The sequence below is a fragment of the Fistularia commersonii genome, chromosome 30 (assembly GCF_037954325.1).
Source record: "Fistularia commersonii isolate RoL2024-O1a breed Wild chromosome 30, RoL_Fcom_v1.0, whole genome shotgun sequence".
Classification (NCBI taxonomy): domain Eukaryota; kingdom Metazoa; phylum Chordata; class Actinopteri; order Syngnathiformes; family Fistulariidae; genus Fistularia; species Fistularia commersonii.
The window spans coordinates 1,213,862-1,231,443 of NC_141313.1; the positions used below are offsets into that span (position 1 = coordinate 1,213,862).

Sequence of the window (17,582 nt, forward strand, 5' to 3'; positions counted from 1 at the left end):
AGCCTTTGGCTCTGCTCCTTCTTCATCACATTAGAAGGAGGATTCTCCTTTCTTTTGACAGCCTCCTTTATTGCCGGTGCAAAAAATGCTGGTTTGGGAAAAAAAACTTGGGAGGTGCGAGTTGAGGACCTCGGGATCGGGATCAGGACCTCCTAGTTCACCAGCACTGACCATTTGGGTTCACAAGGTCTACGAGGAGTTACAAGCCAACAAGTATCAGACCTTCCCCCCTACGTGATCCTTCATTTAGCAGGGAAAACTCCAGCACTTGTCTTCAGCAAGGACCTGGCGAGTGTCCGTACACCTGCCTGACTCCTTTCACCTTGAGCAACTCCAGGGAAGAGGACAACCCAACGCACCTCCAGGAGTTCCATCCCAGATCCACTTCTTGGTACCGCTCTATCCCTTCCAACGGTTCGGACTATTCCCTTCCCCTAGAAGACGTTCGTCTTGTCTGAGTCTTGTGACGACTCCACATCTTCACATGGCAAAAAATGGAAAAAGGGAATCTGGATTTTACAACGAGCGCTGGATTATGTTTCATGAATCGTCGGAGAGCGAAACTCCGGCTCACACAGAAGTAAACATTTCATGTATCTTCGTATTCCGGGAGATGAAAACGGCAGTGGGATCCGATTCTTTATCGGCAAAACAAAGATCCACGTTGTTTATCCACGGTCTGAATTGGCTCTATCAGTCCTTTGTCAGCGTTTGCGGCTTGGCCTTCTGCACCGTCACCTCAGCCCTTATCCACTTTAAATAGACTATCTGTCCTACTTACAGCTGTGGTGTTTTTATTCTCCTGTTTTGTTACAAAGCCTGAACTCCGCTCAGACAGCAGAAACCATCCAAGCGCTCTGGGCCGGATTAGCACGGCGTGCTGCTCGGAGTCGACCGCACACAAGCTAGCGCCTCCGCTACGTTAGCGAGAGCTACACGCCTCCATGGCATGTAGACGACCAGGGAGCTCCTAGCTGTGAAGCTAATCGCTGCACCGACGGAAACCCTCTCAGGTATTTGCGAAAATAATTGACCAAAACCCGAGATGCTTCCAGCATCTGCACACCTAAAGAGCTTATTGATTAGCTTCTGCAAAAAGATGAAATAAAAAGGTTCTCATTGAATGATGTTGAAAAGGGAGAATTTATACATAAATGCTAGATTGACTTTATTGGTTCGTTAATTTGCCTTTATATTTTTGTTAACTCTACCGGAGGAAATTCTAACTTTATATCTGATTATTAATCCATGGATATTCATGAACTTAATGAGACGAATGCAAAATTAATGTTGTAATTTGTGAAACACTTCATAGTTTACTTATTAAAATGAATATTTATGAATTTATTTTAGCATTTAACCCCCCCTTCCCATTCATTTTTAATCATATACTGTTATTTCTACACATCGAGGACTCCCAAATCTCCTCCTTTAGAGCTGGCTTAGTTTCTGGTCCTTGTTGAGGAGACCCGGCGAAGTGAGCGGGATCGATTCTGACAGAGACCCTCCACAAAATAATCCCGACTGATGGGATTTTCTCTCCAGCTGAAGACCTTCATGCATATTCAGCGGAGGCTCGTGTTGCGCCGCCGGGGGGAGGATTTCCAGCTGTCGCCTTAAAGATGTCCCACATCAGCGCTTCGCCTGCAGACACAGGAGGCGGGACGGCGCCGCCATGACCTTCTTCTGGACACGTTAGCGGGTTGACTTAGCTGCCCGCCAATGAGGAATGTCAAGGCTAAGGATGCGCAGAACTCTCTAAAGGACTTCCAAATACCAGGCTTGAACTTTTGCCAGGTTGGATTCCCACAGGAGGCCTTCCTGCGCGGGGTTCCTCGGGGTTCCACCCCAACATTTCGGACCCCGAACCGAGTTCCGGTACACTAAAACACGCTCACGGTCTTTGGCGTTGTAGCGTAGCAGCAGTTGTAGCATGCCACTCCACCTTGTTTACATGGTTCATTGTTGTGCTCTCCTGTCATAACGCTTGTTTTTTCGGTAAGCTAGCCTCATTACGGCTCCTAAAGAAGTCGTGGGTGCTAATGATAGCGGTGCTAAGAAGATGTTAAGAATTACAGTGGATTTGAAGAAGGAAACGCTAGCTAAAGGTGAGCGCGGTGTCGGTGTTACTACGACACGGCTAAGTCCACCATCCTGAAGATGTGCCGATGTGAACGAAGGAAAGTGATTGTTGTTCGGATGTACGACAGACAGCTAGCGTTAGCATTAGCAAGGGGCTCTTACTTCTACTGGTTTAGCGACAGGAACGAGAACCAGCACCGGCCAGAAGAGAAAGACAACCGGACAAACAGCGATAATGTAGGTTCGCTTTAAATCCTTTCAGTATATTTGCCACAAGTAAACCCATAAAGAAAATAGTTTCCAAAGAGTTCAGCATGTTTTTGGGGCCGGAGGACGAACCAGTGGGGTTTACGCTGATTTCAACCGGAAAAACCGTTTGGGTTTGGGAATACTTCGGTTTGCGAATGGAGTCAAAGAAGGAGTTACCAGAATTTCCAGACTATAAGCTCCGCCCCCCCTACTTTGAACACTGTGGATAAACAACGATACGGTTAATTTATGGATTTTCGGGGGCTAACGAAATGCTAACGAATAAAATGAGCGTGAAATTGGTAGCCATCAGCTGGAATAGGACAAAGCGGGGATAGAAAATGAATGGATGGATTTCTCCTCGTCTGATTCATTATCATCTTTTTCGTCAGCCGTGTTACAGCCACTGTTTGGAGGGAAAAAAACATTTCAAGTATTTGTGGATGTTACCGATATGTATTTAATTAAGTGAGTAAATATCTCATGTAACAAGGTGGACACCTGTGGCGAAGACAAGTGTAGCCTATATATGTAAACACATTCAGTTATTTTGAGCCCCTGCGGCTTATATTCAGGCGCGCCTAATAGTCAGGAAATGAATTGGTACGCCGAGATTTAACACGTGAATGGTCGTATGACTAAATTCCACCGGCGGACGGTGGATTTCTCGTACGGTGACATCAGTTACCTTCCTCCTGTCCTTCTTCTCGTCCTTCTTGGTGAAGACGGTGTGGACCCACCAGATCTTGGTGAACATGCTTCCGTACGCCAGGCTGAAGCCGAGGCCCAGCAGCCACAGCCGGAACTTGCGGGGGAAAAAACAGAGCCGGTCATCCACGCCATCGACGGCCTTTCGGAAGCGACCTTCTGAATCGGCGCCGCGTCGGATTCAGAGCTCCGATCCAACACCGAAAAGTCCGATTCTTTTTGTTCTCAATGAGACGATTCATGCTTTATTAATGAATATCTTGAAAATGGAAATGTAATTTATGGTTTGGTCATTTTGCCGATTTTAATTCTTAAGATTCCAAGATTAAGGTTATTGGTTTTTAAATACGTTTATCGCGTTCATTTAGACGACGTATTCGATTTAAAACCGAAACTGCTCAACTTCTCACATGACACGTGAATCGATTACACCTCGTTTACATTTTGGGAGCTTAAACTTCATCTAAACTGAAGATTTGCACCTGGCAGACGACGGGGAACTGCTTCCTGTGGACGTGCAGGCCGTCGATGCCCAGCGGGAAGATGGCGGCCAGGGCCATCATGCAGCCGACGGCGGTCATGTTGTTCAGGTACGGCTGGGAGTTCTGGATGTATCTGAGGAAGGAGAGACCGACACCTTCTTCGTTTTAGGATCCCGGTAGAAGATCACGTTTGGTTACAACGGAATCAATACGATGCTGGAGCACAAAAACAAAAAAAACGTCTTATGTGAATGGAAAACAAGCGGTAGCAACTGTTTGGTGGACGTCTGGAAGATCTCAAAGAGCAAACACAGTATGGTGCTACATCTCAACCCCCTAAAAGCAGGTGCACCTCAAGAACAAGACACTCGGGCAGAAGACGGAGACCGTGGTGTCTGCGGTGGATTATTGTGATGACGTCTACATTGGAGACCAGACAACCTCCACCACTGCTTCAGGACAGGACGCCACCTTCCATCTCCACCTGAAGGACAGCAAGGTCCATCTCCTGGCTGGAGAAGATGGACGGTTCCAGAGTCAAAGAAGCCATCTTTGTCAAAGCGGAGAAACCATCTGTGAACAGAGGAGGAGGCCTCAACACCGAGACGGAGCGGGACCTTCTGCACCTTCAAGACCGCCAGGAGAGATCCACCACCAGGACCAGACCTGCTAACTTCCACCTGAACCTCAGTCCATCAGATCCAACAGGATTCACCTTTTTCACGTTCCAATCCACGTATCCCACAAAAGTTGCACCTTCGTCTCCAATGAAGGACAAGTCCGTTAGCATAACAACCCTCATTAGCATAGCATTAGCAACTTCTGGGCTAGGGAATGAGAATGGATCTCGCTTTGGGGACGACTGGAGACAACCATCAGCGAGCTCCTCTTAAGCTCAGTATTAATTTAATTTAATTTCATCCTCCTGCTCCATCAGGTTCTCGCAGAAACATCTTCAAGTGAAGAAATCCAAGTCCAGTCGCCGCGACAAGAAGATCCTGACAAGAATTCTCCACGACTCGGATGACCGAGGACCTCCGCAGAAACACGAACCTGCTTGGAAACCATCCCGTGTTCGGAGTCAGGGTGGTGGGAAACACACACACACACACACACACACACACACACACACACACACACACACACACACCTCTACCCATACAAATACGTTGACGGAGCTGCTCACTGGAACGGTGCTGTCAGAGACGGACTGTCAGCAAGGATATTAGCTGTCCGTCAGCAGGATTGACTAGCTTCCAGGCGTGTTTTTATCTCACACACACACACACACACACACACACACACACACACACACACACACACACGCGCGCGCGCGGTGATGTTTGTAGTGTAGATTAGATCTGTCATGTCAAAGGTAGGGTTTTGTTCAGGAGAGGCTGATAAAGAGAGGCTTTGGAGTCACAACACGTCTTTGTTAGCGAGCTGCACACCAATCATCTGCTTCCTCAGGTTCTTCTGCATCTCCTTCCAGCTCCGCCATTAAATCAAGAGTCGCCCCGGCAGATCATCTGCTGGCGTCTCCATCGCGTCCATGAATCTCCTGTCCGGTCCTCCCCTCGAGACGTCCTTCTCCTCACCTTCTCTCCTCTCCGAGCGTCCAAATCATCTCATTCTGTCCTCTCTGATTCCCAGACGTCCAAGCGGAGGTTTGTTTTCTAGTCCACCTTTTTGTCAGAGGTCTCCAGTGAACCTCCTGGAGAGCCTGGAGAACCCTGAGGAACCCTGCGCAGACAAGAGGCTTCTAGCCGGGAAGAGGAAGCGCTAACCGCTGCAGCGCCGAGACGCCCGACTGTGAAGCAACAATATGAAATCGTCCAGAGGAACCTTGACTTCTGAGTGTGGTGACTTCATGAAGATATGGAGAAGTTGGTGAGACGCGCTGACGGCCATGTTCCCGCTAATTTTCCACGTCTGTGCATACAGACAACGTTAGCTTCGCAACTGCTACCTTAGCTTCGCTGCATGTTCTGCAGAGCCGACGTTTCTCACTCGAAAAAGAAAAAAAATCTCACCCAGTTTCATCGCTCGTTCTTCTATTTGCACGTAATCCGACCGCCGTTCCGACTTAAAAGAACCGCATCTCTTTAACTTCGGTTTGGTGAGTGGACGGATCACATTCTGGAATCTGGATTTTACAACGACCGCTGGATTATGTTTCATGAATTGTTGGAGAGCGAAACTGCGGCTCACACAGAAGTAAACATTTCATGTATCTTCGTATTCCGGGAGATAAAAACGGCAGTTCACATTCACTGCCCACTAGTTTTGCCATGTGTTAGCATGCTAACACCGATTAGCATGTTAGCATTAGCATCACTTAACTCCGCCGCACTGCTATTATTGTTATATAGCGTGTTTGTGCAGAGCACGTGTGTAAGTACCGTCAATGCCGTGATTGGCTACGTAGCGTGATTGCATCGTATCGTATGATTGGTTGGTCACCTGTCACTCACAGAGTTACACAGCGAAATGGTACAGAATAAAAATGTGATAAATCTATTCATTTGCAGCTTCGAGGGAACATCGGGTGACGGAGCGGCTTTGCGACGTCCATAAATAGAGTTTATACATAAAATGGAGCATTTAGCATAGCATTGTAGCATTACGTGTGTAGCCGGTAAGCTAATCTGAGGATAGAGCAACAAATGAAACCTCCTCCGTCCATCTCCAAGATGAATGCACCTCATAAAACCACCTTCTTTCCTCTTTCTTACATTTAAAAACCAAATCCGGATACTTGTACGGGAACTAAATAGCATTTCAAGTCATTTTGACGGGGACGTTTAACTCTGACACACGAGCAAAGAGTCTGGATAACCGCTCTACGTGCAGTTCCGCCCGTGGCCACCAGGGGGCGCCGTACCTGACACTGCCGTTGTAGATGTTGAAGGTGAGGCAGATGATCCCGAGCAGGATTCCCAGCCCGGCGAACACGGACACGGACACGAAGAGCTTCTGGGAGAGGTAGCGGAACTCCTCGATGACCACCGTCTGGTCGGCGGGGGGTCCCGAGCCTGGAAAGGGGGCGGAGTTAAAGAGCAATCAGACAGGAAGTAGCGGCCGATCCGCCGCGCCGATTATCATTCAGCAACAATTCCGTCGTTTTATTTTCGGATGAAGATCCCGATCGGCGAGCTGCACTTCCTGCTTCGCTGCGTTCACCTGCCGCCGCCGTGCATGATTGAAAAATCCATTTCGCTCCGGAAAAGACGCCGAAGCGTCGCCGTGGGAACGACCGTTAATGTTTATTTTAAAAGTGGAGCGGCTTTTTTATTATTTCTAATCTGCCGCAATGGAACCGCCTTTATCAGCAGCGACGCTGCCAGAGCTTTTATCTGGAAACCCGTGCTAATAAACGACAAATCGTGGTTTTTACTAAATTTCCGAACTCACACCAATGACAGGGTGAACGGTCATGTGACCCCTCAACACGATGCCTGAATGAGTGAGTGAACGTCTGGACGTCTCTATAAGACGTGTGAACGAGAGGGTGAACGTTCTCACGTCTCGGTATGACGTGTGAATGACTGAGTGAATGGTTTATACCTTATCGGACATGCAAATGAGGGGGTGAATAATCCCGCATATTGACGTGTGAATGAGAGGGTGAATGCTTGGATGTCCCTGGATGACTCCTGAAAGAATGAGTGAATGAGTCTCTATATGGCAGGACAATGAATGAGCGATAAGGCACATCTCAATATGATGCGTGGATGAGTGAATGAATGTCAGCTGTCTCCATAACATGCGGAAATGAGAGGATGAATGCTCCTACATCTCAGTATGAATGAATAAGTGAATGGTTGCATGTCCCTATATGACATGTGAATGAATGAGTGAATGGTCAACTGTCTCGGTATGATGTGTGAATGAGAGGGTGAATGCTTGAATGTCCCTGGATGACTCCTGAATGAATGAGTGAAAGGTTGCATGTATCAATATGACGCGAACGAGAAGGTGAATACAATCCATCTCCGTACGATGTGTGAATGAATGAATGGTTGCATGTCCCTATATGACATGTGAATGAATGAGTGAATGAATGGTTGCATGACTCTATTTGACATGTGAATGAATGAGTGAATGGTTGCATGTCCCTATATGACATGTGAATGAATGAGTGAATGGTCAGCTGTCTCAGTATGATGTGTGAATGAGAGGGCGAATGCTTTTACATCTGAATGCGTGAATGAGGGAGTGAATGGTTTCATGTCCCTGCATGACGTGTGAATGAGAGGGCGAATGCTTGAATGTCCCTGGATGACTCCTGAATGAATGAGTGAATGGTTTCATGTCTCAATATGACTTGAACGAGAGGGTGAATACGATCCATCTCCGTACGATGTGTGAATGAATGAATGGTTGCATGTCCCTATATGACATGTGAATGAATGAATGAATGGTTGCATGTCCCTTTATGACATGTGAATGAATGAATGAATGAATGAATGGTTGCATGTCCCTATATGACATGTGAATGAATGAGTGAATGAATGGTTGCATGACTCTATTTGACATATGAATGAATGAGTGAATGGTTGCATGTCCCTATATGACATGTGAATGAATGAGTGAATGAATGGTTGCATGACTCTATTTGACATGTGAATGAATGAGTGAATGGTTGCATGTCCCTATATGACATGTGAATGAATGAGTGAATGGTCAGCTGTCCCAGTATGATGTGTGAATGAGAGGATGAATGCTTTTACATCTGAATGCGTGAATGAGAGGGTGAATGGTTTCATGTCCCCACATGACATGTGAATGCTTGGGTGTCTCGAAATGAATGAGTGAATGTTTTTACAGGACAATAAACGAGTGAAAGGACGGCTGCCTCCAGAGGACGTAGGAATGAGAGGGTGAACGCTGCGACATCTCACTCTTGAATGAATGAGTGAATGGTTGGATGTCTTGAGACGGCGGGACATGAAGATGGAAAGGACCTCGCCTCCGGTGCAGGAGAGGCAGTGCAGATAATGAACGGATCAGACATGGAGGAACCACCCGAATCAGAACTTCATCCGACCTCACGACCTCTTCGTGGACGCAGTGATTCCAGCTCCTTCAGAACGAACATCTACGACTCCTCGCCTTCCTGACACCTTCACGTCCTTCAACTAGCTCACTTTGACGGACATCTGGCAGAACATCCGAAAGACGCGGAGCACCGGACAGGAGCCGTGAAGATCGAGCGTCCGGCTCTGACGGAGTCTGGTCTCCATCAAGGAAGTCACACTGTGGTAGAACTTCATCACGAAGGAGATCTGGTCTCCTGTAAAGCTCATCATCCGCTTCAAACTGACAGAGGAGTTCTTCTTCTTCTTCTTCTTCTTCTTCTTCTTCTTCTTCTTCTTCTTCTTCTTCTTCTTCTTCTTCTTCTTCTTCTTCTTCTTCTTCTTCTTCTTCTTCTTCTTCTTCTTCTTCTTCTTCTTCTTCTTCTTCTTCTTCTTCTTCTCCTCCACAGCCAACCACCTGCCTCCGTCTAACCTTCTCGTCTCACACCGCCTAACTTCATGTCTTCTTTCCCTCCGTCCACCGACCTCCTCCCCGGTCTCCTTCGATGGAGATGTGGAGGTTCCTCTTTGGGAGTGAAGAGGATGTAGAGGACCAACACAGGTTCTGGACATAAAGTCCTGGACAGAGGAGGGATGGAGAAGATCTGGATGGACGGATGCTGAAGGTGGAGGTCTAGATAAGACCAGAGAGGAGGTCTGCAGATGAGGGGACGAGGACCGGAGCAGATGATTGGCTGTGGAGACCTCTGACGCCCGGAGATAAGAGAAGTTTCCACCAGAAATCACATGAAAATACAAATTCCAAGCACTTCATTTCGCATTTCCTCTCCGATCGCCCTCAAATTTAAACCCTTCAATCCGACAAACATCTCCGCGTCCCGTCCGGCTCCTCCACGACCCGTCGGCGGAAGCAAATCCCGCCGCCGAAAAAAAGTGCGACGAGTCAAGCGAAGTCACGCGGCGGAAAAGAGGATTATGTTTCCCATCTGAGACGCGGCTCTGGATGTGTTTGTGCGTCACTTCACAACCTTCTCGCTGGAAGCCGGAGCCGCTTCAATGCTATGCTAATAGCGACCGGCGCCCGAAGACGCTCCGAAAAGTACATCGAAATTTTATTTGATTATCCCCGGATCCCGCGCCGTAACCACGGCAACATCCCGTCCTCTGATTTTTATCTCCGGCCGATGAGGCCCGTTTCGTCCCCGGGCGTTTTTGGTAACGGATTGCGGTTCCGTGTCGGTTCCTGGCCGGCGCCGCCCTTTAATACGGAAGGAAGAAACGTTCTAGGACCTTCTATCCTGGTTTTTGCACTTTATAAATACACGGCGTGACTCGTGTCCGCATGCATTCGTTCAAAGACATAAAAGCTGAAGTACCAACTTCCCCGACGCGGAAGCAAACTCTCGTTACTTCCCCCCAAAACTAAGATAAACCTCAAATATCTTTGATATTTGACACCAATGGAAGGCGTAGAAGACACTTTTTCCCTGGTTTCACTTCAATAAACCCACTTCCAGGCCACGAGCGCGTTCCAAAACAGGAAGTGTAGACGGTGCGACAAAAACATGGCCAAAAATCAGGAAAACCAGAAAAGAAGATTGGAATGAGCGTCCAATTTTGTTCGGTTCCTGTCGGGAAGGAAAGTATGCGGATGCTATGAAGACGTAGCGGGTATTTTTTAAGTGCAAAAACGACGATAGAAAGTCTTTGCCTCCTGGAATGTATCTTTCCAGCGCTCCGGCCGCGACCAACAGGGAAAAACAGTCAATTACCGTCATTTCTGGACGATAACCCACGACTTTTTTCACTTAAACAACGATTCGGCTAATATGTGGATTATTTGGGGGGAGCTAACAAGCTTCACGGTGCTAAAATATCTATCCTCGTCACATCGGACTGGTGAAATAACCGGGAAATTCCGAGTCCCTTCAACTCCGACACCGATGAAGACGACGTTGACGGTTTTAGCGCGAGATAGCGATCGGCTAGCCGGTGCGGCTTAGAAATTTGGGTACCGAAACGCACAACCACCCCTCGGCATGTAACGGGTCGCATTGTCACGGCAAACGTTAGCTTCCCGGCGGTTCCTGTTTCCGCCGTCCGCGAGCCGAGATTCAGTCGGCGAGTTCCCGCTCGGAGGAGAAGATGACCTGGAAGCCACCTGGAGTCTACGTGCGGCGGCTAGCACCTGCTAGCGCTTAGCTTAAGAAGACCAGGACCTTCAAACCTCCACCGCCGCCGCTCCCAGAAGGACTTTACCTTGAGCGACGGGGCGCCGAGGACCACTGACCCTTCAGGTGGGGCCAGCGGAGCGAGGAACATGCCAGAAAAGAATTGCATAGTAACACACACACACACACACACACACACACACACAGACAACATAACCGAAACTATAAATAATTTTAATGGGAAGTATTCCACCTAAAATCAGTTCAAGCAAGTGAGACGTGACTTCTGCATTTTAAATGATTTAGTTTTTAAAAAGCCCAAAATATAAAAAGCTGCAAAAATTATGATTAAATAAGAAATGTATTGACTTAATTATTAACTGTGTTGGGTAACTTGGGTGTTTAATTCAGGCGGCGGAAGCGAAGCTTCTGCTCCCGAACATCTGCCCTCGCCGGCGTCTCTGCAGGAACCTGCTCGCGAGGCGTCTATTTTCAGAGCCACATCAGAGACACGCTTTCCCGGCCAAACGGCGGCGGCGGCGGCGGCGACGGGCCGCTTTGCACGGCTTCATTTGAATAAACCTCCAGACGAGAGCGACGCGGCGGATCAAAAACCCCAATCAGTCAAATTAGCGAAGGGAACGGCGAGACGGCGATGACAAAACGGCTGCTCGTTATTTTATCAGTCGTCCTGCAAGACTTGGAAGATTCATTCATTCATTTGGTCATTCATTCGTTCGTTCGTTCGTTTGTTCTTTCATTCATTCATTCGTTCATTTGTTCTTTCATTCATTCATTCATTCTTTCATTCGTTCATTCATTCATTCATTCTTTCGTTCATTTGTTCTTTCTTTCATTCGTTCATTCGTTCGTCCGTTCGTTCATTCGTTCATTTGTTCATTCGATCATTCACTCATTCATTCATTCGTTCGTTCATTCATTCATTCACTCATTCATTCATTCGTTAGTTCATTTGTTCTTTCATTCATTCATTCATTCGTTTGTTCATTTGTTTGTTCTTTCATTCATTCATTCGTTCGTTTGTTCTTTCATTCATTCATTCATTCTTTCATTCATTCATTCATTCATTCATTCTTTCATTCATTCGTTCTTTCTTTCATTCGTTCATTCGTTCGTTCGTCCGTTCGTTCATTCGTTCATTTGTTCATTCGATCATTCACTCATTCGTTTATTCGTTTGTTCATTCGTTCATTCATTCATTCGTTCGTTCGTTCATTCATTCATTTGTTCGTTCATTCATTCATTCATTCATTCATTTGTTCGTTCATTCGTTCATTCATTCATTCATTCATTTGTCCATCCGTTCATTTGCTCATTCATTCATTCATTTGTTTGTTCGTTCATTCATTCGTTCATTCATTCATTCACCCTGTATGTTGAGGCTGGACAGGCTCCTCCGTAGAGACACACAACCATTCACCCTCTCATTCACGCCACGTATAAAACATATTTAGCCGTACAGCCTCCCATTCACATGTCACACCGAGACCGTTCACCCTGTCATTCACACATCAGATGGGAATGAAAAACATTCATCCTGTCATCAGATACACAGGGATGGAAAACTATTCACCCTGTCGTTCGCACCTCATGATGACACGTTTTGTCGTTCAGCCTCTCATTCACGTCCCGTTCGGATGTAAATCCATCCAGCCTGTCATTCACGCGCCATTTAAACATAGTTGACGGTTCATCCTGTCATCGAAAGGTCTCATGGAGGCTCGCAAGCGTTCGCACGTCTTGTGAACCTGCTGAGGAACTGCATGTTTTTGGAGTGTTGCGGGCGGGAGAGGGCCACGTTTAACGCGTCCGAGACGCTCACTTTTCATTTCAAACGTCAGGATCACGAGGGTTTCTCAGCGTTTGTCCCGTTTCCAGGTGCTTTTTAAGCAAATGAAATGCGTCGTCAATAAAGCAAAGTGCTCAGAGTCATTACTCAAAGCTGTGTGTGTGTGTTTGTGTGTGTGTGTGTGTGTGCGTGAGCCCATGTAAGTGGTTGCTTGCTGGAGGCAGATGCCTGTGCACAAGTGTTGATGAGGGAGAGAAAAAGTGTGCGTGTGTGTGTGTGTGTGTGTGTGTGTGTGTGTGTGTGTGTGTGTGTCTGCAAGCCGGTGTCCTTTGGGAAAATGTGTTCTCCAACACTAAAAAAACCTCTCCCTGCCCTTGATGGTGGAATCGGGACGGTGTGTTACCATGGCGACTGGCCCCCCATAACGGTTTCCACGGCGACGCACGGGAGGCGGCGATGCAGCAGCGGTTGCCGTGGAGACGGGAGGAATGAGGGAGGCGGTTGCCTGCGAGCGGCGGGAAGCGAGAGGAGACGAGTAAAATCGAGCCGAATCTCCGAGGAACGACGCGGGGTCGTAAACTTTACGCCACACACACTTGCGGCATGTGTGTGTGTGTGTGTGTGTGTGTGTGTGTCGAGGCAGAAGGCCGCCCATCGCTGCTCCTGGAGGAGCGTCATGTTTCTGGAGATGTTTTTAAGAGAAGCTGCTTCAGAAAGCGGCGCCGTAGAAACACAATCTGACAGTCGGTGTTATTTCTTCTCCATTCCTTCCTTCGTCTTCTGGTCCGTCCTTCTCTCCGGGAGGAACCGACGTGGTCACCTTGAAGGTCCGTGGAGGACGTCGGCAGCACGGCCGCGGGACGCAGACGCCAGCGTCCGAAGACGTCTGGAGGTGGCGTCCACATCAAACCTCCCTCAAGCCTTGTCAGACCAACGCTCGGCTGACCTTGCTGTCTGTTGGCTTGGAAACACAAGCGTTTTTGGCACCGTCTCACACACACACACACACACACACAGACACACACACACACACACACACACACACACACGGCAGCCTCCAGCTCCCGCAGATAAGAGTGACGTCACGCCCTTCACAGCTGAAATGTCAACAGAGCTGCTCGGGTTGTTTGGGTTGTGAAGCGTCCCCGCTGAAGATCACGGCTTCCCAGGATGATGCGGCCGCGTTAGCGACGTGCTAATTAAGGTTTCCGCTATAAGAGGGTTTAAGTCGATTCCGCGATAAGGTGTTAATCAAAGATCTGCGGCGCGCCGCCATCCTGGAGGTCCGACGCCCGGATGTTTTCTCCGGAAGGTTCTACAAGGCTCGTTGTGTATCAGAGTGTTACCGCGACGACGCGCTATCGTTTGTTTTTTTAGCAGCTCTTACATCACCGGCTTTTCCGGCGTCGAACGGCGCGGCATGAGACGTTCGCCATCTGTCGCCCGGCGAGTCACGGGACGCCGCGGACGGAGGGATCGCTCGGGTTTTACAGAAACAGGCGGCGGACGTTTTCACCTCCGCACCTTCGCAACGACGGCGACTCAAAGAGTGAGGATTCGTTCGGTTCCAGAGCCGCGGCTCGACCTGCAGACATTCGCCCTCTCGTTCACACGTCGCATCGAAACACGCCGCCGTTCGCCCTCCGGTTCACCTCGCGACATGCGGCCGATCGCTCCTTCATATCCAGACGTGCGACAAGTCACCCTCTCATTCACACACCGGATGGACATGATGTCGTTCACCCACGGAGAAACATTCACACGCCACAAACAGCCATTCACTCATTCATTCACACGTCACGAAGAGACATTCAACCATTCGCGCGTCATAAAGAAACATTCACCCTCTCATTGATATGTCATATAGAAACATTCATAAGTCGTGTAGAAACATTCGTACATTATTGAGAAATATTCACCCTTTCATTCACACGTCAAATAGAAACATTCACCCTTTCATTCACGCGTCATAAAGAAACATTCATGCATCATATAGAAACAGTAATCCTTCATTCAAGTGGCACATAGAAACATTCACAGGTCAAAAAGAAACATTTACATGTCATATAGGAACATTCATCCTTTCATTCATGCGTCATGTAGAAACATTAACACGTCATAGAGAAACATTCATATATTATATAGAAATATTCACCCTTTCATTCACACGTCAAATAGAAACATTCATCCTTTCATTGATATGTCACATAGAAACATTTTCTTTTTCATTCATGCATCATATAGAAACATTCAGAGGTTATATAGAAAATTCACCATTTCATTCACGCGTCATAAAGAAACATTCATGCATCACATAGGAACATTCATCCTTTCATTCATGCATCATATAGAAACATTCACATGTTATATTAAGTATTTGCCAAAGTATTTACTCATTTAACCACTCTAAGACGGAAAGAACGAGTCTCTACGTGTGTTTACTGTTGACGACGGTAGAAAACAGTGTGTTCTTGACTGAATCTGACGGGTATCGAAACAGTTTCACCTTTATACACACATGAACTAATCACATCATAGCTCAGCGCTCCGAACCTGATCTGGTTAACATAAACACGAATACATGTGCCATGAATAAGCATGGACTCAACGAAAAAGCAAAATTAAATACAACAAAGTAATTATAAATAATGATGCTATAATCAACAATGACCAAAATATAATTTAAATAATATTATATCCAAATCTGAGACTAAATTACAAAAAAATGGAAAATGGCACAAACACAGAGGTCATAAAGAAACATTCATGCATCGAATAGAAACATTCACCCTTTCATTCGCACATCATATAGAAACATTTACACGCCACATAGAAACATTCATGCATCATATAGAAACATTCACCCTCTCATTCACGTCATGTAGAAACATTAACACGTTATATAGAAACATTCACCCTTTCACTCATCCGTCATATAGAAATATTCACTCGTCATATTGAAATATTAATCCTTTCATTCACCTGTGATTTAGGAACATTCATGCATCATATAGATTATATTCACCCTTTCATTCAGACATTATATAGGAACATTAACACGTTATATAGAAATATTCACCCTTTCATTCATGCGTCATATAGAAACATTTTCCTTTTCATTCACTCGTTCATCTCACACACAGACGTAAATCGTTTCCCCCGCATGGAAACAAACCGCCAGTCACTCATTCATTCACACTCTAAACACAGAAATTCAACCATCCACCCTTTCATTCACATGTCGTATGAAGATGAGCCGCCTAGAAACACGCGTGTGCAGAACGTGTCTGCGGGACCTCCAACATACGACCTCCACCAGGAGGTGAGGACGCGTGAAGGTCCTCCTCCCGTCCAGCATCACCACGTCCTCCATCTTTCTCTACGTCGGACTGGTCGCACCTCCTCGCGCTCTGGGAATTACCCAGATGTTTGCTTATCGCCATGAGCTCACACACACACACACACACACACACACACACACACACACTCGTCAAGTCAAGGTCACGGGGCCCCAATCCCATTATTGCGTTCTTCCATTTTGTTTTAGCCTGCCAGCTTCCCTTTATTTTATTGCCCCTTTGGAACAGTCGGAGGAGCGAGCGCCGCCGCCGCCGCCGCCGCCGCCGCGGCGATAAATACAATTTGAAAAACAGATGACTTTGCGTGTCGGGCGGCGAAATTAAGGGGAGAGGAGGGGGTTTCGGGGCGGCGGGGTCAGAGAAAACAGGAGATTAGAAGGTAGGGGGAGTGTGAGGGACGGTGATGGAGGGAAAAATAAAGGGGCGGAGGATGATGGATGTTCCTCACCGATCCATTTGTCATTCCCGTACCAGGACAGATTGCCTTTGGTGCTGTCGTAGTATCCAATCTTCTTGTAGCTCCCTCCTGCCAGAAGGAAAAGAAGGTAGAGGTTGGGAAACAGCGACTGCTTGGGAACTTCACAGCTTCGTTCCCCGCTAGGCTAGCTCGCGGCTAGGCGGAGGGTTAGCGGCTACATCGCCACGACGACGCTTGCACTGCCGCGACCCTTGGATGTCGATCGGTCGTCTGAAACGGAGGCTGGAGCCCGAGCTTCTTCTCCGATTCCCTGTGCCGGGTTCTCCTACGTCCTCATGTGGTCACCTAGCCCCGCGAGCTACGTCCATGTTTCCCCGCTAACAGTCCCTGAAGGTCCTGCGGACGCCTCGAGACGACTCCCTGGGAGTCCCTCACGCCAAACCACGCCATCCACCGCCAAACCAGCACCTTCTGTGCTGACCAGACCCGAGCAGGTTCCTCACCTGGAGAAAAGTCCAAACACATGCGGGAGCTTCACCTGACACACAACCGTCCAGATACATGAATGACTGGGTGAGTGTTGTCACACACACATACAAACATTCACCCTGTCGTCCATACATGTAAATGACAGGGTGAATGGTTGTATGTTGTATGAATGAAAGGGTGAATGTTGTATGTTTTTGTGTCATGTAAATAAAAGCATGAACGGTTGTATGTTTTTCGTGACATTTAAATGATTGCATGAATGGTTGTATGTTTTTGTGACATGTAAATGACAGGGTGAACGTTCTTTGTTTTTGTGACATGTAAATAAAAGCATGAATGGTCGTATGTTTTTGTAACATGTAAATGACAGGGTGAATGTTGTATGTTTTTGTGTCATGTAAATAAAAGCATGATTGGTTGTATGTTTTTGTGACATGTAAATGACAGGGTGAATGGTTGTATGTTGTATGAATGAGAGGGTGAATATTGTATGTTTTTGTGACATGTAAATGATAGCGTGAACAGTTGTATGTTTTTGTGACATGTAAATAAAAGCATGAATGGTCGTATGTTTTTGTAACATGTAAATGACAGGGTTAATGGCTGTTTGTCTATATGGCATGTAGATGAGCGGGTGAGTGTTGTATGTTGTGTGTATGAGCGGGTGAGTGTTGTATGTTGTGTGTATGAGCGGCTGAACGTTGTGAAGCCTCTCCAGCACTTGTGACCCTGAGATGGAGCTGTCCAGGATGAACCCTGCCTTTTTCCCAATGAT

General features: G+C 47.2%; 1 protein-coding gene across 2 annotated transcripts in view; it reads right to left on the reverse strand.

Moving 5' to 3' along the window:
• Positions 1-17,582, reverse strand: part of gabbr1b (gamma-aminobutyric acid (GABA) B receptor, 1b) — a 170,534-nt gene that overhangs the window by 22,417 nt on the left and 130,535 nt on the right. For both annotated transcript variants that reach the window (XM_086177738.1, XM_086177739.1), the window contains exons 15-18: positions 16,349-16,426; positions 6,406-6,556; positions 3,522-3,654; positions 3,020-3,136 (exon numbers count right to left, since the gene is read on the reverse strand). In XM_086177738.1, the coding sequence (XP_086033864.1) occupies positions 3,020-3,136; positions 3,522-3,654; positions 6,406-6,556; positions 16,349-16,426 (479 nt within the window). The remainder of the gene's footprint in view (positions 1-3,019; positions 3,137-3,521; positions 3,655-6,405; positions 6,557-16,348; positions 16,427-17,582) is intronic.